General features: G+C 42.7%; 1 protein-coding gene across 1 annotated transcript in view; it reads right to left on the minus strand.

Moving 5' to 3' along the window:
- glis1b (GLIS family zinc finger 1b) overlaps positions 1-22,745 on the minus strand; it is a 65,820-nt gene that overhangs the window by 6,884 nt on the left and 36,191 nt on the right. The window contains exons 5-8 of the mRNA XM_076087737.1: positions 11,759-11,920; positions 8,482-8,592; positions 5,745-5,886; positions 2,045-2,225 (exon numbers count right to left, since the gene is read on the minus strand). Of these exons, the coding sequence (XP_075943852.1) occupies positions 2,045-2,225; positions 5,745-5,886; positions 8,482-8,592; positions 11,759-11,920 (596 nt within the window). The remainder of the gene's footprint in view (positions 1-2,044; positions 2,226-5,744; positions 5,887-8,481; positions 8,593-11,758; positions 11,921-22,745) is intronic.

The following is a 22,745-nucleotide window of genomic DNA, read 5'->3' on the forward strand; positions in this document are numbered from 1 at the left end:
TAACAGCGTCCCCCTACTCAGGTCCTTTTCACTTTCCATTTCTGTCCTCACGCTGGTAATTGTGCATGCCGCAGAGAAGGAGGCACTGAAACCGCGAGGTCATTTCAGCGTTTGCCTCCAGCTTTCAAGGCTTGAAACAACACATCACCTTCCAGATGCTTCCAGGCCAACCTGGCGTCTCTGAGCGGCACTAGGACGTTTACATCCAGACGGTTTCGCTTGCGCCGGCCCGCTGCACTGTTTGTGCTGGAAGTCGAGCAGTCTGCTGTGCCTCACACCCCAATCACACGCAATCATGTGTGTTTCCTGGATAAACTAAATGTAAACTCCTCTCACTCACACAAGTACATATGCATGCAAGGCTCTCAGAGTAAGAAAGCCATCAAACCTCATTCTGTCATACGTCTGTGCTGTATACACTACCATAAAAGTGTATATACACACACAGACACCCAAAGAGCGGACCACAGAGTTAAAAGAAAGCACGTTTACGTAACATGATAACTTTTGTAACACAGGGTTTATGATGCTTGATTCCATCCACTCTTTCTCAATGTTATCACACTGTAAAAGACTGTTTTCCTTTCCTACCTCCCTGGTTTTCAGCACATTGTTTAGTACAGTACACACTGAGCCTCCTGACGACACTCGGGCTCTGTAACTCTGATCTGCTGGCTCTTGGGGGAAATCATCGACATTAATAGGAAACATGTTTTGCGTCTCACACACGAAGAACGCGTGAAAATAATTCAAGTGTCCTTGAGCAAGACAATTGCACTTCTATATGTTGCAGGTTTTCCACCGATCTTGGATACTCTCTGGTATCTAATGTAAGAGATGGCTTTCAGAAATGTGTTTTAGTGCGGCAATTAATGTATTCTCGTTACAGTCAATTCATTTCTTCATGAAATGTACAATAAATTTAAAACAGGACTGAGAAGAAACTCCTTTTCTTCTTTGCCAAAGATGTAGCAATACTGGCACACTTATTAAATCATACTAAATAGTCTCTTTAGTTTTATTGCTTTCTCTTTAAAAGTATCCCCAGTTGAACTTATTTTCACAATTGTCTTAAAAAATGCATCATCTTTTAAGATGGCACAATTGAATGCAGTTCATTGTTTGTATTTGGTGTAACACTATGACTTGTTTGGTAATGTTTTCTGTTTTCAAATTTGTTGATTCATGTCATTTGAGGATAAAACACCAAACGATGATCTTATGACAGTTTGCGCCCATTAAAGTGCAAATCATGTCCGGCCAAAGGGGTTAGTTCATCGCACTGATGCTCTCCTATCCAGTGGAGATGGGGGACCTTATGAACACCGATTCCAGTGCCAAAAATAGAGTTAGTGATGTGTCATGTTGACCCTGTGGTGACCAGCACAGCCCCTCTTCCCACGAGGGATGTCTTCGGGGTTTTGGAGTCGAGTTTGTTTCCAGTAAGACGGCCAAATGGGATCGTCAGCAGGACTGAGAGGCTTAACCTAACACGATCTAAGTGGGTTCGCCCCGCGGGTCTGCCTTGATTCAGGAAGATAAATAGGTGAAAAACAATGGCAACGCAGTGGGTCATTATCAGTGTAAATAATCATAACACCATCGGTGAGATTAAAAGAGGAAGAACGTTGTGTGTTTTTATAATTATACGGATACTTACATGTTGATGTGTGAACATTGTAAATGAATCATATTTTTGTTAGAGACTAAGTTTTAATGTTCCCGTTAAGCGTTAAGAGTGTTTTACTAACTTCAGCTTGAAAAGTTTAACCTCACCAGTCTGTGATGTCACATGACTTTACCAGAGATATCTGAGTTTACTGCAGAGGCCAATCAGAATGGTCATTAGACAAGACTGTGACAAAGTACATGACTGTAGATTTTTCCATTTATTAATTGGGGGATGTACACTAATACCAGATTAAATGTTTGTATCCCCCCCCCCCCCCCCCTCCCCTTTGTCTCCCTCGACAGTGACGGGGTAAGTATGACGCATCTCCACAGATGAGAATACATCCATGTTACACATCCACTGAGGACTCACCCGTCTCTCGTGCTGTCCATGGCAGCCAGCGGGGACAGGTGATGAGGGCTGCCGAGGTCCCGGTCCAGTCGGTGCTGTCGGGTGGGCAGGTCAGCGGTGGAGACGGAGGTGTTGTTGGGGGTAGGGGAGAGGAGCTCCACTGAGGCGCTGTGATGGGGGGTGCTGGAACCAGCGTACAGGCCTGAAAGACAAACAAAGCTAATTCAGTAAATGTGCCAAATAAACTCCAGGGCCCTGCGCTCCGTCTTTCCTTTGAGCAAATTAAAAGCCATTTCATGGCAACGGGATTTTGTTTTGACAACCTTCAACCAATCAGAGAGCTCTGTAAAATAAAATGCTCTGTTTGTAATTTAGGGTACATTGTTTGTGCTGCCACGGGGATTGGCCTTGTTTGTCCTTTCAGCTGTTTGTTCTCATTAAACAATAATAAACTAAAATGTTACATGTGTTTGAATGCTGACTTCGAACACATGGCATTTAAAAGGGGGAATATGGTTCCTATATAGTATCTGTTTTGTGTGTTTGTGCATGTTGACAATCACAGTTACGGTTATGTTAGTTGGCGTATATGTCGTGTATTTCTGCATGCACATATATCGTTATGATTAACATTTTGTTTACACAGTGGAAGTTGAGGGGGGGGGGGGGGCATCATTTTCATGTGAAGCTGGCTGCATGTTGCCAACTTTTCTACTGTTTCAAGCTCTGGACTTCAATTTGACACTGATCATTTTTCCTATTCAGAATGCATTGCAGACTAGGGCTGCAACTGATAAATATCACTATATAGAGTTATGATATTTATTTTGTCTGACCAATAGCCCAAAACCTAAAAGTAGTCATTTTGCAGACTCATGAAACTGGGAAAATAAGTTTGTATCTTTGCATTTAGTAAGCGGCCAGTGTTCAGCCATATGTGCTTGTGGACAATTTCCCTGAAATCTGTGTCAATTTGTCAGCACATTGTGCATATGTCTTCCAGTACTTGGAGCCGCACTTGCATATACCAATCAACTAATACGCTGTAAAACAATATTTCCATCAGTTCCCTCTACAAGTGTTCACTGGTTTAATCTGTTGTCCCATGTTGCTCCAGAGAGAGAGAGAGACGACTGACAAACCACAGTGAAAATCAAGAACTAGAAACCAAGTTAAGAAAGGTAATACTGGATCTCTACTTGTTCTCCCAAAACAATAAATCTGCTCTCTCCATCATCTGCTCCGTTTATCGTCTGATTTCTTTCCCAGCATCCAGGAGGAGAGCGACGCGCTGACTTTCTGTGGCAGTTAACCAGCGACGAGAGGGGATGTCAGGAGGAGATGAAAGGAAAGGAAGAAAAGATCGGCGCTCCTGGTTTTGCCGTTTCCAGGCCCAGCTGTTCTCAAGTGGAAGCATGCTGGGGCCTGATCTGACAGCACTCTGAAATGGTTACAAGCTTGATTCATTACCCCCAAATCATCAATCACAGAGCTTAAATGTTTTCCCCTTTAGCCCCAACATCTGCTACCAGACCAGCAAAAACAGTCGACAAATAATGGCTGTGATTGCCTCAATTTCATCGCTAGTTCCTTGTGGAGGGAGAGTGAAAGGATCTGATGGTACTGATGGGTTAGTAGAGGATTATGTTCTGACGATGTTGTGTATTGTATTGGAAGAAAGCTCTGTGCGAGAGGGATATGGAGAGGTATAGCAGCCATTCAGCATAATAGCAGGAGCATGTAAACTTCTGCATTAAAACTATGATAAATCCTTCCTCTGGGTAATCAGTGAACACTCTAATTATGCTCTATAAAACAGAGAGGGGCTTCTCGTAAGTCTCGCTGCAGCCATGTGAATAAGAGCAGACTTAAAACTGGTGAACAGGAAAACAAGTTTATCTCTGACTGGAAGCATGACTCATTTTCTGCTCCACAAGTGTTAATGATGGGATAGCTGCCCACTTTGCTCCACCTCTTCCATGCATCCTATTGGCCCTGGAACAAAGTGAAACTCATGTAAATCGGGATCCTGAATGCCAACATGGAACATCTTTGCTGGCCTCGAATAACACTGCATCCCTGAACGCTTTGGCATCGGCTCACGAGTGAGCTCCTTGGGGCTTTAAACCATTTAAAACAAGAGAGCAAGCAACATCCACTCAGAAACAGAGGGAGGCCGAGGGGAAAAAAGCCAAGACTCAGAGGCCCGGTTCGACATTCAAAGACAAGTTGAGAGTACACAGTCGTCAGCGGTGCGCTGAGTTCCAGCAACAATAACAGAGCGCAACGGGGAGACTGGATAGAGTACAGGCGGAAAACAAGGACAGATGTGTCCATAAAATGAGGGAGCAGCGGGGAATCTCTCTCTTGTCTTTAAGATGGCTATAATCTATTTATCTCTCTCATGTTCCCAAGTAGTGTTGACATTTGATGACGGTCAAATTCATCAATTAGAAAAATGGAAGTTTAGAGGCCACATGTGATGAATAAAAGTTTCCGTTTGTAGCGGTTTGTAATGGATTCTGCAGCCCTTTGCATGACAAGATGACCGGTTAACATGATACGGTTATAAAATACAAAGCAAACAAACAAAAGTGCCAGGTTGTTAAGACTTCCATTTAAACCTAAGTAACCAAATGGAGTCTAAAAAATGTTGACATAAAATGTGTAAAAGCAATTAAAGATAAATTATCGCGGTGTAATTTGTTTGTGTTTGAACAAAGGCGCCATACGTATGAATTTTACTGCCTGATGGCACAAAATTATCATATTACATCTGCAGGAATGTTGACATGGCTGCTGATGACCACCAATGACTCAGTGATTGCTTTGCCAGGTGTCGGGATTTCTGGCAGTCAGACCCCACTAGCTGGCCTGTTCTTCTGTTTTGGAACAAATACTCCCTGGCCATCGATATTTTTGAGACATGGCCAGTCTCTTGCGCTCACATTTTGAATTGCTCAACCACAGTTAATTGCGCTACTTCTGGTATCATATGACACGTTGTATTCAAGCCAAAAAGGAAATGATAAAAGATGTATTACTCGTTAAAAATGTTATATTTAGGAATTTATGCAATAATTGACATAAATTCGAACACTTTTTGTGAATGGAAGGTGTCACAAGAAGCTTTAAATCAATATGGATTAAATTACAGCAAAGACGCTAGATTTGTGGTTTGAATTATTAAAAATGTATAAGACGTATATGATATAAATGCATTAAAATGGGTAGTTTACGATAGTAACTTTCGATCCACCAAAAGGTTGGTGTGCCCTGGAAAAAGGACAGCTGGAGAGCTTCCAGAATCTAACATAAAAATATGATTTGTGGACACATTAATTCTGTAGATACCTCGACTTTACTACTTACTTACTTTTGGAAAAATCTGAAAATAACCGTTTTGAGAAATGGAATGTGAAGTTCAACAACAAATACTGGATATAAGGTCCCTTTTGAGTTATATGGCTCTTAACCTCTGTAAAAGGACGAAAAGGTTATTTGGTTCAAATAATATTATATGGAATTGGGAGAAATAGCGCCAATGGCTAGTAATTGACACATATCTTGAGACAGAAGAAGAAAAATATTGTGGAAGTTACACAGAAAGAGACTAGAGACTTTTATGCTAAAAAAATATCCGATTACTCAAAGCCTTGATAAGGGGAAGAGGTTACATAATCAGGGTGTTAGATGACAGAGCAGCATCCTGTGTGCGCACCTGTGAAGATGTCTTGGCCCAGTCCAGGAGAACGACCATCTTTGCCGTTGTAGAGGTGCTGCGAGGAGGTGGAGCTCTGGAGGTGCTGCATGGACAGACAGTCACTCAGGACATCCTGCTCCAGGTGAGGACAGGGCCGAAGCTGTCAATCAAAAACATAAGAATAAACAGAGAATGTTTACAAGAAACGATGTTGAGTCACTCCATCTGGTTTGAAAGATTGCACAAGGACAAAACACATGCAAGATTACACAAGGACAAAACAGCCTCAGTCTTGTCTATTTGTAGGCTGGACCCCATGTGGGGTGTGTTGTTTTTCCGTTTTGTTTTCCCTTTTTGTGCAATAACGTGATAGTAATGTTAATTTGAAACAGTAACTCTACAAATGAGAATACACTGTCAGTCAGGGGGAACCGGAGGAAAGATCACACACTCCTTTTTGAGCCATGCGTTGGCCTTGGACATTGTGGGTAAGCGATCACTGTACCATCTCAGAGCCAATGCGAGATTGCTTCTGTTTCTCTCACTGCCAACAGTAATGGGGGCAACTGAAGACACATTTCAGCTGGAGAGTCGCTCACACGCAACGCAGAAGAAACCTACACCTAAGGAAACTTGTGTCAGTTGGAGAAATGGGACATCTGCCTTACAGATCAGTGGAACAGCTGACCTCTGTTGTATACATCAGTGGACGTCTCTGTAATAAAACACTACAGTTGCTGAGGTACACACCAGGCCTGAACTAACAACAACATATTTCCTTTGCTCAGGAGATTTACCTTTAAAGAACCTGTAAATCCAACCCTGGGACAAGTCTATAGCTGATTATCAAAAGTAGGTAGAAATAAAGGCATTTTAAACCAGCAGTGTGTTAAACAGCATGGTGTGTCAGAATCAAGATAAGGACTAGTGAAGGAGGAATCTAACAAAAGTCGCAATGACATCTATTTGGCTCCAACACGTGATCCAGGACAGATTTACTAAGCATTTATAAAAGACTGATATGATCATTCTTCTCCAACATGTTGTCCACAAACTAATACAACATCACTGAGCCACAATGTTGCACTGGGTTCTTTAATTATGATGAACAAACGCGTAATTACACTAACTAACCACCATTGTAATTAAAATCTACCCAGTTTACATCATTATTCATCATTTAAACATTGATCAAGTAAGACCAGATATTTCAATCATATTCAGTTAACTCCTTTAATCTTCAATTTAAAAGGATTCAACTGCTGTATAATTTCATCTTCTTTATTATGCTTTGTTCACAAAAAACATATTAACGGTTTTAATTTAATGATGCGTCAACGTCAACTTAGGAAATACTAACGTTATAACTAATAAGGTTGAACTTAAGAACAACTGTGGAACTGGCTACTAATCACTTGACTCCATCATAGGCTACTTGGCTTCAGTAAATCAGGAAAGCATCATATGAACTACTTTTAAATGATTTGATATAACCATCTTGAATAATACACATTTTTTTATATATTTGTAAGAAGCGATACAAATCTGCTGTTCACCAAGGTTTTAACATCCTCATCTCAACCTCAACAATCTGCCCACCTGTTTCTCTGTGTCTGTCTGTCCGTCCGTCCATCCACAAATCCAGCCTTTGTCATTCCACAAAAATAAGTTCCACATATTATATGTTGTGGTTGGAAACATTCTTCAGCATTATCACAACAATCTACTCCAACTTCTGACTATTCCCACAGAGTTCATCGACAGCGATGAGCCAAGTGGACGGACAACAACGTTATTTGTGCGCGACTTAAATCTTTTAAGATGATTTATTTTTATACATTTTATAAATTGTATTATTTTATATCATCCACGTTATGATTTCACACTTAGATACTGTATGTCAGTAAGTGTGTATGTGCCTGTTCTCCTGGGGATCCTTATGAAAACCCTGCAGAACATTCATCACGTGTAATTAAGGCCTGTTCTCCACACAGCGACACTCCTAACAGTTTCTCTGGGCTGCTCCAAGAGTGGAGTAAGAGCGTTTGTTTGACATTTGTCCATAACATCTGGCCACTGGGGTATTCCGCAGCACAGCTTATTAACAATGCTACAAGCACACATGTGTTTCCCTTTACGGCGCTAAGCAAAGAAACACATCATCCAGACTGCCACTATCCAGCCCCTTCCACAACAATGAGCCCATTCTCTGTTATTTACCCGCTTCCAGTCAGGGAAAGAATGGGCTTTTGACCATGAACACGACAGAAATGTGGTCAAACCTGATCTATTGTTGGGCAAACGATTCTCAAAGACACCCCTCTACCCGGCCTCCCAAGCCCTCAATTAAACCAACTAGATGGAGCTGCGGATAATGTACATCAGAACAGGAGAGATTACATAAAGTGGTCCGTTTGTAAGACCTACCGTGCTGACTTGAATTAAGTCATGCTGGGAGCTGATACAGTAGCTCTTGAGCAGGGCACTGCAGGGATCTACTCTGCATGATACGCAGGCAAAGCCAAACACATGTATGTATTGTAGCAAAATGAAATGTAATAGATAATGTTCCTTTAATTAATTTAAGTTAGAGACACATCATTCATCTCTCAGTTGGTTTTATTTGATGTAAGAAGAAAGTAAAATGTCAAGTTACAGATGTCGAACAAATTACATTCTACTTGACCACACCACGGTGTTTTTATCCTGACATCTCTTTTCCCATTCCATCACTCTCTTGTAGGAGGTGTCTTACCTTTCTACGCACCTGTTGCTCTTTGGCCGAGTGGATCTTGACGTGTTTGCGCAGGGAGCTGGGATCTGTGTAGCGCTTGGTGCAGCCGGGGATCTGACATGCGTACGGTTTCTACAAGCAGAGAGGAAAATATACTTCACACACCAGGTTAAAGTGTGCAATACATGTATACAAACATTATTATAAGGACAGAGACACATGGAAAAAAAGTTGGGCAGTTATTTAAGAAGACGTGACAGAGAGTCTGATTGCAGCCGCGGCAGGGCGTTCCTGTCGCACATGACAGGAAAATGAATGTAGATCATTGTTTTACGTAGAACACGAACTTTCTACTAAACTTTAGAACTACATTTCTGTTTTGCACAGTAACTTTATTGTCCTGTTCATGTTTCTCCTCCTGGCAAAGTAGTCTGCCAGTGGCGGGGATTGAGCGGTACGTTCACAACTACCAGCTAGAACCAGCTGTGCATTGAGAAAGTAGGTGTTCTTGTAGCCCACCAGCCAATCAAAGCAGTGGGCGTTCGTGTGCTCCATAGGAACACGCCGCCGCGGCTGCTTTAGGCTCCTGGCAGAAATTGAGAAATTAGGGTGTGAGTATGCAAAATGTATGCACAGGAAGTTGGAAATCTATTAAAGTAAAGGAAAAGGAAAAGTCCTACCTTTTAGCTGAGAATGACAGAATTTGAAGTAAGAAGAAGGGGAGGAAAAAAGCATGAAAAAGAAAAAAGAAAAGATCTGTTATAAAATAATCGATATGAAATTATCTCCCTGTAACGTTTTTCATTTAAATCCAGGACTTTGAAGCGTAGTAACGAACCGACTCTCTTGATACAATGCGGCAAGATTAATATAACTATTGACAAAGTGTGCACAACAGTCAGCTATTATATAGTAAGACATGGTTAGTCGTTTTTTTTACACAAACAAGGAAATATTGCTGTAAAATGTTCTGCATTGAATATTGTGAAGCAATGAAATAATTCATTTGTATTACTGCTCTATACCTTCAGTGTGCATGCTGACATACAGACTGTCTGTAAGGACGGAGATGTAAGATTAGAGCAACGGACATAACATCTGTGAAACGACTGCACTGTCATGAGTTTCCTCATCATTTCACATTCTTCTCATTAACCAAGCAAATATAGCATGTAGCTAGCTGATTGAGGGATTTTTCCCTTCACATGCTATTTTTTTTTTTTCATTCTCAGGAATATAAGTTGGCCATTAAAGTGTAAGAGGATACGCGTCTTTATTAGCTCTGCCTCCAAACTCAACCTTCTCTGTAAATAAGCCATTGTTATTGCAAGGCGCTTACAGTGCCAGTCATCTCCACCGTGTTTGTTTTGCCGAGCAACGCACCCAATACAGCGCAGAACCTTGAATAAAAAAAAAAAAAAAAAAAAAACTAGCACAACTTCTGTGTAGAATAAATACCATTAAAGCTTGAAAATGATTTTCGCTCAAAGTGTTTTTGGCAGGGCAGCCAGCTGGGCAGGCAGGAGTGAATACCTTAGCGGGGTGTTAATGGGACGCTATACGCATCGGGGTCCCAGATTAGCTGTATCACTTGCCCTACTGTGGAAAGAGTTTGGTGGTGAAGAAAAATCCCAAAATGATGGAATAACACAAGTCTGCATTCAAAATTCTGCTAAAGTAAAGATTCTCAGTGATTTATTATAACGTGTACCAAAAGCATTGGCCAATGCAGGAAGGTTAACAGGGGGAAAATATTCTGGAAATATAATAAAAAAATGATAAAATATCTCTTTCAATTAAAGTTTTGCAGAAAGTGGTGAATTTGAGCGTTTACTGATTAAAATAATTCACACTGTTTGCCTACAGCTCTCTTTCTACTTGCTCAGCATCACTGAGGCTTTATTCTCTTTGGCTTCTTCAGCACTTGCTCATATAGCCTGAATCCACCTCTCTGACTTTGAGGTATAGTGAAGAGAAAAACAAACGTCTTCCCATCGTGTTTAGGAAAAATAGACGCCCTTTGAAACAAACTGACTGTTGCCATACGACTTAAGAGTAACCTGTTACCAACTTTAAGGCTCTCAAAATAATTGTAAATAATCTTCATTCGAGTTGAAGAGTTGTCTGGAGAGTTTTGTTCCGTCACTGAAACGTAAATATGGAATCAAATCGAGGTTTTTAAGGATAGAGGGTGTCGTATGTTGCTCTGACCTCTGAGAAAGAATTGTTAAATTGCTATAAATCAATAAAAGTGAACTGACTTGACTGAATATGGCTCTGTGGAAGCAGAGCATATAACATTTACATTCGTTTAATTTTGGATTCATATAGACACAGGCTTCACTAACTGACACGCAGGTTAGAAAATGTATATCGTATTTTTGACAGACTCCTTCGAATACTTAAAAATGACATCCTTGATATCCAAGGCTATGGTTGACATTGTTTTGGCTGGTTGGCTTGAAGCTGGTACGTGTATACCTTTTAGGTATCACAGATTATGTTCAGCAAACAAGTAATAATCTCAAACATGCAGATATTGACATTAAATAGTTGCTAAGAGAATAAAGTACTTTGAAATGTTGAGGCGAAACGGTCAAGTTCCCTAAAGTGTGAAAATAACAAATACCTCAATTGTGACATAATTTGAGCAAAACAAGTTATTTACTCCGTCGCTGCGTTGACGTGCAGATGGTGATAAAGTGAGGTATTGGTGGGGCTACTGAGACATGACGAGTGGCAGCGATGGCTGACTCAACCTTTCCCTCCCTGTATACAGGTCAGAGGAACAGGCGAAGCTCTGTGTGATCTCGCAGCTCCAATCCAGGTCTGTTACGGCCCGAGCTGCGACTCGGCCTAATGGAACTGGTCGTTTAATGATCTGTGGCGTGTCACTGCCAGCGTGGAGAGAGTGAGAATGCCACACTGACAGTGAATTAACGTGCAACACTGTCGAGACGTGGAAATAGCCATTGAAGCTTAAACAGCAGTGCAGTTTTTAATGCTGGTGTAGAAGTGAGGGAGGGTGTGAGCGCACACCAGACACCCACACATACACTGAGCGGACATTCGTTGCCACTAACATTTTAATTTTGCATATCCTCTAATCCCTGAGTGGATTTGGTAGAAACTAAATGCAGCTTGTACCCAACACATGCAAACATTTATAGACCATAATTTCATGCAGATATGCCTTCTGCAACACAGCGACCACCCAGACTATTTTAACCGGTGGCCCAAGAGAGGTTAATATGAATATTGCTCTGTAGTGAGACGGAGCAGAGACTTAGTTTCTGACCGTGTCCAGGTGAGTACGCTGATGCTTGGCGCGGTCGCTGGAGTTGCTGAAAGCTTTCTGGCAGCCGGGGTGCTGGCACAGGTACGGCTTCTCTCCTGTGTGGCTCCTCAGGTGGATCTTCAGGTTCTCCAGACGTGAAAACGCTTTGTTGCAGCCCTCGAACTGTGGGAAAAGGGAAGACGGCACACAGCTGTCACAGGAATGCATGATACATGCACAAAGACAACCACAGACAAGCAGGTAAGCACAGGACTCCACAAGGAAATAAACAAACACCCACAAGCAGGCGCACACACACACACAGATGGAGAAGCACACCCACACACTCAGAAAAAAAGAAATCAATCAGTGTAAAGCGGGCATATTCTGGTAAAATGTGGGCTCTGTATATATGTGCACTTCTGTGAATCAGAAAGAAGCTGTCCCACTCTTTCCCAAAGTCCCTTGATCACTCGCACAGCTGGAGGAGTTCACTCTACACCACATATTCATCACCAGCTATGGAAAAGTGAGAGATGCTTAAGAACATGGGTGGTATAATTGCGAGCATTTTTTCCATGGCTCTTGAATGACGTAGCCAAATCCAGGGACCTCCGTTAAAAACCACATCCACTTGAAAGACAGCGGCATTGCGTGACAGCACACCTGCCTCGAGGCCGCCGCTGCGTCTAAATTGCAGGGGAAACTGGAGTGTGCCGTACGGCGGCGGTAAATGGGCTGTAATGCATAGCACGAGATAAGTGTTCTGTTGTGTATAGTGCATTAGACTGACAAGTGACAGCGGCTGTAAACAAGCTCATATCCGACCCAGCTTGGCCCATTCGATCCAAACCACTCAGCCAATGAACACCACAGATTTGTTAACATGTGAATGATTCATGAGGCTTCTCGCATATCCACTCCTGCTCTTAAGCAGAAAACACGGCTGATTGGTTGATGAGGCGGTCCATGTCAAGACCCCCTACAGGGGCTGCTGTGCAAGGAGTCACAAATTGCATGAGTGTATAGTAGTATGGGAAGCATAGCTCAATGTTACTTATATCTACCTAGGGTTCAACTCATTGAGGTATTCAGCAGCACCTGGACATCAATATACCGAGACTGTCACAGAGCACAATAGGAGCAGGTGAAGAGCTCATGTTAGCGTCCTTCTTTTCTTTACAGCCACTTGCCTGTCACCCTATAAGGACTTCAGATGAGGGGCACAGGACAGGTGGTGTGGAAGATGGAAAACTGTGTGTAAACTGGTTAAGCGATTGAAACCAACTATTAGCTATTTTTTACCTAAATGTTCCAGGAACCATGGAACCAGAGGAACTAAAAGTCCCTTTTGTGCATTCCTGTTTGCATCTCCACCGCATCTGAATAACTGTAAAGATTAGACAAATTAGATCGATGACGAATGTAAAAAGAACCAACGGCTTTACTCATTCTATGTCAAGAAGCTAAATATGAGGTTCAAAACGAGAGAAAAGAGAAACAAGGAGCCAGGAAGGCATTCAGTCTGATAAAAAAGAGGGGCGCAATTACTCAGACTTTAAACTCTTAAGTTTCCCCTTAAATATCAGACAATAACTTCTAAAATAACAGCTTCCCCACTCTTAGATTTTACCTAAAACCAATTTCTTGCAAAGGGCTAAGCTACCCTCAGTGCAAATGCAACTTCATTTACAAACGGTTGCGGAGGCACCGCGGTCTCTACTGTCCATTGTAGCCTGACCTTTAGTGAAGCCTGCTGACAACAGGTCGGGTTACGGCTAAGGAGAGAGTGACACCATTCTTCTAATAGGCCTTCAGCTTCATCTAGGCTCAATACTCATCCCTGGTCTCCTTCATTCACTCACACAGCACAGGCAGGGCCTTCTATTCACCGAGGCTCCATTTAATATAGGCGAAACCTAAGCCAGTCATGGTAGAGCCGTGTTGGGTGACCAGGCTGATCTGTGGGTGTATGTGCTTGTGTGGATCAGTAAGAGAGTCTTAATCTGCCCGATTATGGCTACACATCTTCTAAAGTTTGTAAAACCATTTGAAACAAGTTAAACTGAGCTTGTGAAGTTCTTTTTACTGAAAAACAGGTTCAATGAACAGCATATGTACACGATGAGATCGAATCAGCTACGTCTGAGCCTGTGTACCGTATGGTGTGGCTGAAGCTGAGAAGATTAATGCATAACTACTACGATATAACTGACTTCTTGACCAGGCAGCAACACAAAAAGGTCACAATGAGGCTCAGGGCAGGACTAAGAATGTAGTGTGAATAAAACACTTCACCCTGGAATCATCAGCACACTAACATTCTGTCCCGGCTTCATCATACAATCGTGGAAAATGTCTTTAAGTCGCACAGTGTTGTATAGGCGGAAATATATTATTCTAAAGCCTTGCAAATGAAATGCTTCGGATGGAAAGGAGAGACGCAGCGAGGGTGGGAAAGTTTAATAAAAATCTCAGTGCAGAGGAACATCCACACTGCCGTACCCGTCATGACAGACGCGGTCCAATGCCGACTGCTGAAATGCGGCGCCGGGCACTTGAGTTTGGAAAACAAACACGGCTATTATTGACGTGCCAAATGTGTGTATTTATGTATAAGGGAATAATCACTCTTTCATTGCTTTCTTTTCCGCAATACAAATTTGAGGCTAAGTTATAGTTACGGGTCCGTGGAGGAAACCGTGTTAATCGTGTAGAGCGTATTATTACTCTGGAAGCTGGAGTAGCAGGGAGAGTGCCGACGATGAGGTTTTCCTGCCTGCTGGGAAACCAATAGGCACTGCCACCCCATAGACGTGGACATTACCCAGAGCCCTGCGTGAAAAATGTTATGCTACAGTAAAATGTTTTAGCGGGGCCAATCTGATGGTTAAATGACTTCTTTCAGTGAGTTCATGGACTGTCAAAAAAACCTACTTAGGTTTGGATATTTGAAAGCGAGCCGTTAAATCCAGTATTGCTCCTGTTATTGAAGGAAAGTGTTTAAACAGTATTGAGGTGGGCAGTTTGTAGCCTTATTTTGCTAAGAGGTGACCTCGTGGCAATTATACAACCCAATGGGTTTGATTCCAAGTAAAAAATATAATGTTAATAAAAACCTAAAAATATAATATATGTGTGTTAAAAAGGCATAAATGTCAGTCGGTTCCCTATATCGCCCATGAGGAGCTACTTAAAACATAATCTGTTTAGAAAGAAATAAACACATAGGTTAAAGTGGAATGAACATGGAGTTGTGGAGGCTGAGGCACAGGACACAGGATTGATTTTACCATCGATATTATCTATGAAAACAGTTTAGACAGCACTAATCACATTAATTGCTTTCAACATGTTTAGTTTTCCTCTCTGAAACCTCCGTCTAAGGTAAACCGGCAGATCGCCACACGAGTGGGGCGGCAGTGGCAGCGTGGAGGGATTTGAGCCCCGTTTGACACCGTCTCACTCTTGGAGTAGGGGGGTTCAGTGGCTCGGTAAACATTCGGGATGACAGCGGGGTCTTGACATGGCTGAAGGGGGCGAGAGCGGTTTGAAAAGGCGGACAGGCAGCTGATCACAACAGACAGATTATGGGCCCAGCATGCAGGCTACTGGAGTTGCGACGGGCCTGAGGCCTTTATGGGAAATGACTCCTGACTGGCAGCAAAAAAAGGCCAAACTGTTTTGGGGCTAAAAGGCAGCAGTGTGCGGCTCTCTCCTCACATGCGGCGGCTCATTAGCAACCTGCAGGAGCTGTGGACGATGGAAACAAACCAGCCGTTATGGAGGGGTGTCGGGAGGAAATATGGCTGCTGACATGCAGGGCAGCGATCTGATTAAAAGCGCTAATGAATGGCATATGAAGGGAAATGCAGAGAGAGGGGAGAGAATCAAAGGTAAGGTAGAGGTTCTTCACTTTGAAAAAAAAAAAATAAAAAATCCTACTACGATCCTTGTAGCCAAGGTCATCACCAACAGGAGTCATTCTCGATGGGGCAATGGAATTCAACTGTTTGGCTGCTTCATAGCATGACATTCACTATTACTCACATTCAGAGGAAGAAAAAGGTTCTCAATGCCTAAAAGCCTCCACCAATTATCCGCTGTGATTAGTTTTACCTATTATATCCAGGCTCCTTTACAGCCAAGCCTGACAGACATGATGAAGGGCAAACAGTGTTAGTGGCAAAAAGAAAACACAGCCAAATAAAACATGTTAGAAAGTGCCAATACTCAAAAACAGCCCGTATAACTTTATAAGTATGAAAAAAAGGGGTTTCGGGGGAATGAGTTGGTTTATCACAAGGTGTCTTTCTCCGTCCTGACCAACGAGGAAAACCACCAACACTTCAGGATCTGTTCGGAGGGGAGGCTGTGGAGCAGGGTGCCCCGGCTGCGGATGGGAGGAACATGTGCATTTAATCTGCCTGCTTGCAAATGCCCTGTGGCAACCACAGCAAAGAGCAGAAAAAACGTAAATGGCTGAAATTATATCCATATGATTCAACGAGACAGCTAAGGAGAGGCAGGTTTCTCATGCGCTTCGTCAGGATACAAAATTAAACACAGCCCGGCTAAAACATTCGCATTACATAGTTTACACATATCGTTTCCACTGCGGAGCGAGACCCTTTTAGCAGCCAGCCTCATCTGTTGCAAATAGGGCTTTAATTTGAATCAAAGATAGCGGTGGACTTTTTTTCTTTCTTTGTTCAGGGCAGCAGAGATATGAATTCACACACACAATTGCTTTGTTTCACCATGAATCATCTTTTCTTCCCCGCCTCCTGCACTTTGCCAAATTTATTTGCAAAGCCTTGATTTATGAATGGTGAGATATGAGTACACACAGCCAATAGAGAGAGTGTTGTCCAGATGTGCACGAACGAGCCAGCCGAGCAAGAGCCGATAAATTGGTGGGAGGAAGTAGTCATGTAAATGACTGAAGAAATTGTTCTTAACAGCCATTTTGCACTCATGCCTGAATAGTTTGGGGGCCAGATTAAAAACTATGTGGATGGCACAACAGGAAGCATTGGTATGATGACTAAATGAGGCTGCTCGCATAATAAGCCCGTCCAGCTGTTCTGTTCCTCTCACAGAGTGTTTGCTGGAGATTGAGGAGGAAGTGCAGTGATGTGATGTGAACCCCTGTTCCTGCGGTGGAGGCCTGGCAGAGTGTGAGCCCCGGCTGCACAACAACATGGTGAGGCTTCATGGAAGCACTTAACCTGCTGTGATTCAGAGGCCTTCATTCAAATGTCTACCAGCTCCGCAGTCCTGCATCAGATTAGAGAGCTAAGATGTGATTTCCTTTTAAACCGGGCAGCCTGGGGTTTACCGGTTCACCAGGTTGAGGGGGAAAAAGGAAAACAGGGTCACGTTCTCAAAAGAGATGAAGCAGACTGACAAGGAGAAGGATACGTCTCCTGTGCTATCATGCAGCGTTAGTACAGAACCAAACAGACTTCCAGCTTGAGTCCTCTGTTGCCTCAACATATTCAATTTCCCTTCTGGTCAAAGACTGAGGGTGTCAAGAAACCATCTTCACACTTTACATTCAACTGAATGAACACGGGTCAACTGTACAGCTCCCTTTGAATCAACTTCTAACAAACATTGGATCACGTTTCTGATCGCATCCACATCAATGCTTCTCAGAGAGAGGACATAGCTACAGCAGCAGATTGCACAATGAGTGCTTTTAAGCCTTTTTCAGACACGGAATCTGACACGTTACTGTCTTCATCTATTTGACAACCATTTCAATATTTTACAAAAGCTTCACATTGTGAGTAGTTGTAATGAATGATGATTTAGAGGGACTTGGCTTATGATTAATATGGTTGTGCAAGTTGTGCTCTTTAGCCCTGCATTGTGAAGGGAAACAAATCAATGAAATGAGATGGCTCAGTGACACAATTTCATGTCTTATTGTCGTGACTTTATTTCAGAAAAAAACGACAGTTAAATGACACATTTAGTGTTTTTCTGTACAGAGCGGGTTGAATATTGGCTCTCTACCTAATATTGGCTATGGGTAAGAGAGGGATTTGTGGTGTTCACTTTAGAGAGGAGACACGTGATCCTTTGACCTCCCATTAGGTAGAAAGGCTTCTAGAAGAACAATCCCACTTTGTCTCGTGACGGTGTATATTCTCACAAACCAATCCGAACCATTTATAACGGCTAATTAGAGTGCAATACAAAGCTTCCAGTGCCACAGCCATTAGAACCTATCAAGGCATTAATTATAAACCCATTCACGAAATCCGAACCCGCCATGAAAAAGACAGACTGGGGGTTACGCAATGAAAATCCTAAACATGATCTGTGTTCCGAGCCGGCGCCTGGACTGATGTTACTGGCAGTCAATGCAGGATCCTGTTTGAAGGGCCCATGAGCCACGGCGTCCTCTGACACCCGGGCTTCAATCTGTCCAGCACCTTTCACTCACACCTGCCTCCATTCTCACACTCGCTTGCTTTCTCCCTCTGTCTCTCTCTCTCTCTCTCTCTCTGCTCTCTTTTAACCCTTCTGCCAATAAGCTCCTCTTGCTGCAGCCCTAAAATGGGGTGTTATATAGCTCAACGTGCTCCGTGACTCCATTTCATATCCGTGCTATTGAGGGACGATAGACGCCGATTCAGCAGCAGCCAGTAATGACAATAACGTTATGTTTAATTGATCCAATGAATCTGTCTTTTGTTAGACAAATACAGTACGGTCCAACACGATGATTAGGCTGTGATCTGAAGTGATATTTTTATTGGATCGTCACTATCATCCATCATCTGACTTTGCCTCTCAGTCTGTCTGGCATTGTAACTATTCATTTGACTTTTTCCTCCTAAAAGTAAAAATACGTTTTGAAGCTGCTTTGTGCATAATTTGCATACTATCCGCTCTAAATCACAAGAAAGGAACGAGCTCTTCATTTAAACCTGCCTTGTCTACTTATACTGTTATGTCCTTCATTTTTCCAGAGTGAAAATTGTCCAAAAAAGTGCAACATATCTCGTGATTGCATTTCATTTTGGTCTATTGAGGCTGCTGGCAATGGAGAAATTGGCATCTTTGGACATTGCCACAGGTCTGGAAAGCCTGGATGCCTCTGCTCTGACAACAGGTCATGCTTTACAAAGAAAAGAATCCAGAAAACCAAAGTGTATTATTGCCAGTAGATGATTTCTAATGGTGTGAAAGTGTTTTCGGCTGTTCTTTTTTCGAAATGTGTATTCTTGCTGTGATCAAATAATATTTCATGCAAATGCACACAATTTAATACTAAATTAAATGCAAACAGGGATACTTTTCTCTGTTGCATTGACATTTTGTGATTTCAGATGACGTGGTGGATGAATTTTTCCCAATCTTGCCTACTGGCATGAAATTCTTGTGCGACAGTTGAAGTCACAAGTCCTGTAACTTAGAGACTTGTTAGGTAAAGAAATGAAAGCCCTTCTCCCTTTTTTTGGCAAACCATTCGTTGTCCACACAAGGCAAGAGTTGACACAGCTGTCTAAAGACCTACTGTAGCATACACTGGGCGACTCTATAACTCTGACGTGACAACAAATAAACACTGCAGAAGCCCAGTGAGCTGCCAAGCCAAATACCTTGATGCCAGAAGCACTATAGTGTTCAGACAGAAAACATGCCAGTGAAATTAAACAATAGGTCAACATGGCATTGTGATCAACACCAGCATAAGAACTCAAGCAGGGTGTAGGGGGAAGAGAGTGCATTTATGCAACCCTCTGGAGGGAGACCAGACCACAAAGCCTTCTGGGTGAAAAAAAAAAAAAAGCAGCTGCGAAAGAAATGTGGTGCAACGGTGCCCCTAGATTAGATTTGTTCTCTCCTCAGCATGCCAAGGTTGTGTTCTTTTCTGCTCTCTCTGGGTTTCAGGGTCCATTTTCCAGTTTGTGTGGATATATGGCAGGTTGCAATAAATCAGAATGTGCTGGATATTCAATGTGTCAAGTCAAATCATGCCACAGGCGTTCTCGGCGAGCACATCGCCATTCATTGACATTTCAATAAATCAATTCACCACATTTCAGTATATGGTTCTCTATTCATATTCAATTATTCAGTCCACACTAACACGCTTGTGCCCACTGTCCTATAGGAAAACGCATGTATTTAAGTACAACACCCCTCCCCATTCCTGTGCAATTATGATGGACTCGAGCAACCCGACCGACGGCAAAAATCCTGAGGTCCTACTATTCACTGATATTCTAAGGTAAACCTTTTCATGGGATATTTCCTTCAAATTTCTCATCGGACATATGTTTATGTTAGCCGTAATGTGAGTCCCAGCCTGGTACTCGTACACAATTTGCCAGTTAAGAGCGCAGCGCATTACAATATAGCATTTTCCCCATATACAATATGCATTTCATGGCTGTACTTTAAATCATGCATTCTTCCTTTCAGAATAAAATTGGCATACTGGCGATACACGTGTATTGTTTGTTTTGCCCCTGACAGGGATGCAGTGCGATCTAAATGACAGCTGCTACGTGACACAGTATGAAAGGTCGACGTTATGAGAAACTGGAAGAACAGAGGAAAAAACAAAAGGATACGCTCCGACTTAAAGGCTTCTTACTTCATACTGTAATTCTGCCCGAATAACTGAACCAATCTGGTTCTAAACCCCGCATAAACCTTTTTACATCGACGTTAAACCAATTCCAAAGCTGAACAGACTGAATGTGAAACAGATGTTTTTAAAAGTGAACAGAAAGCGAGAGGGCTTCTTTCTGGAGACAGTTAGAGATCATTGGGGTGTAAACCTCTATGGGGGAGAGGTAAATCCCAACTTAAATAAGTCTTTGTAGTGCCAGCTCTTCTGGGTCACACAATCATAAAATAGGGTTGTAAGAAATCAGATCATTCTGGGTTTCGTGTCCTTATATGTCCCACTGCAAAAGATTTACGGTCCTGTTTTTCAGTTTTTTCTCTCTCATTATCAATCATTTTAGTAGATGTGGTTTTGGTGAAGACTCACTGTTTTGATATATGTGCCATTTAATGCCACAATCCAACCCTCAATATTCTTCTTGGATCTTTACATGTGGATCTCTCTTCACTCTGTCACTCTCTGGTGGGCATATGAAAACACACTGAAAGTCTCGACAGTGTAAACTATCACAGGTCTCAGCTTGGAAAGTTTGGTCAACTTATAACAAACACTTGAGTTGTGTGTGTGTGTGTGTGTGTGTGTGTGTGTGTGTGTGTGTGTGCAACGGCTGTGCTAATGCATCAAAAATGCTCTCAAGTCCGCATTCAGTGCATACCAAATCACTTGTCATGCATAACGCCTTGTGATGAATTCTGGCCAAAAATGTTGTTTTTTTGGGATGACATCAGTGGAGCTGAATTGCCTGTCTGGCTCCGTCTCTTCCAGCCTTCACTTCTTTTCTCAAACATTCAAATTAAACCCGGCACACTAACCACAGAACACCGCAGTGCATAATTTAAACTAGACACCCTAAACGTAAACACGTCTTTCGCTACATCATTTATCCATACTTCTCTTAGTGTTTATTTTGCACGGTAGCAACTCATATACATTAGCTGCAGGTCTAGCCTTGTCTGGTGTGGTGCGGTGTGGGTCTGGCTGCGTGGAGGGATACTGCCGTCTTGGGTTGTGGTGCAGCCCTGAGGCAGAAGTGGTCCCGTTGTGTATAAATGCTCTTCTTGTTTGCTTGTTTGGTAGGCGATGCGAAGGCGGCCGGGGGCAGATGCCGCTCTGGACTCGGTTCTATGCGGTGCCCTCTGCCACACTGACAAGTCAGCAAAAATCAAAAACAAACATCTGGATGCTTTAAAGAGATTTACCTCTGTTCAACACACACACACACACACACACACACATCACCAACTAACCAGTTCGGTGGGTATGTTTACAGAGTGGCTGCTGTGGCACAAATTGTGCCTGGGCACAAAACAAGGCCAGTGTGTAAATGTGAGGAGTGGGAAAGGATGGTAGCCTCAGAGGAGAAAGGACCCGTTATGTCTTTGCCCCGTAAAATGCCACAAATATACTTTGGCTATAATTATCTGTTTGACTGTAGCAAAAAAAAAACAGTTAAGAACACCTCCACAATGCACATGATCCGTGACGGTATACAGCAAAAAAGCACTACTCTTGGAGGACAAACAGGGACAACTTGAATGGTTCTATATACGGAATTTAGAGCATTAATATAGCAGCAAGTAACTATTTGGAATGTAAAGATATAGTGGAGCAATGTCTACCTAAGCATAGAAAGAAGTCACTCTCCCTCTGTGTGTGTTGTTATCCAAGTTTCTCTTTGCTTTGTTTACATGACCGGCACGGCAACACGTGAGTGTGCCCAACTGGGTGGCTCATTGCCGCCGCTCGGCACTGCTGTCATTCAGCAGTTACAGTCGCTAGCGCCATAGTGTAGCGCCCACCCTCCAGTTCCACCTCAGGTAAACACTGTTAGCCGTCAGAACTGTTTACCGTTGTTTGCACCGTTAGCTGCAAGCGCCGGCTCAGCAGTCCCCATGTTTAAAGCCGTGTGGAGGCACGAGACATCTAAAAAAGGCTCGTGACCTGACAAGGCGATCCCACGGCTCTTCTCCATCCATCCTCCCTCTGCATAAACCGGGTTTTGCATCCCCGCAGCAGCCTCCTGAACATGACGGAAAGCCCTGAACACCCACCCCAGCTTCTTCTATCCGATGTATTAGTAAACTGATCTGGCTCAGTGAAGAGGTTAAACTGATTAAGGTTTTGGATGGGACACAATTATGACACAATCTCTGCAGCGCATAACCAGCCCCAGCCCTGGGTCTTCAGGTTTCCGATACCAGAGCGTGATTAAATGTTGAGGAAATGGGGAAAATCAAAATATTGCATTCCAGACAAATGCAATTAGTGTATCACATGTAGTAAGTCCTGCATGCTTTGATACCTGGTTATGAGGTTTAAGGAAAGTTAGCTCTATATCTTTTATAGCTTGAG

Source organism: Anarhichas minor, unplaced genomic scaffold (genome assembly GCF_050575085.1).
Source record: "Anarhichas minor isolate MPS153535 unplaced genomic scaffold, ASM5057508v1 ptg000010l, whole genome shotgun sequence".
NCBI classification, from domain to species: Eukaryota; Metazoa; Chordata; class Actinopteri; order Perciformes; family Anarhichadidae; genus Anarhichas; species Anarhichas minor.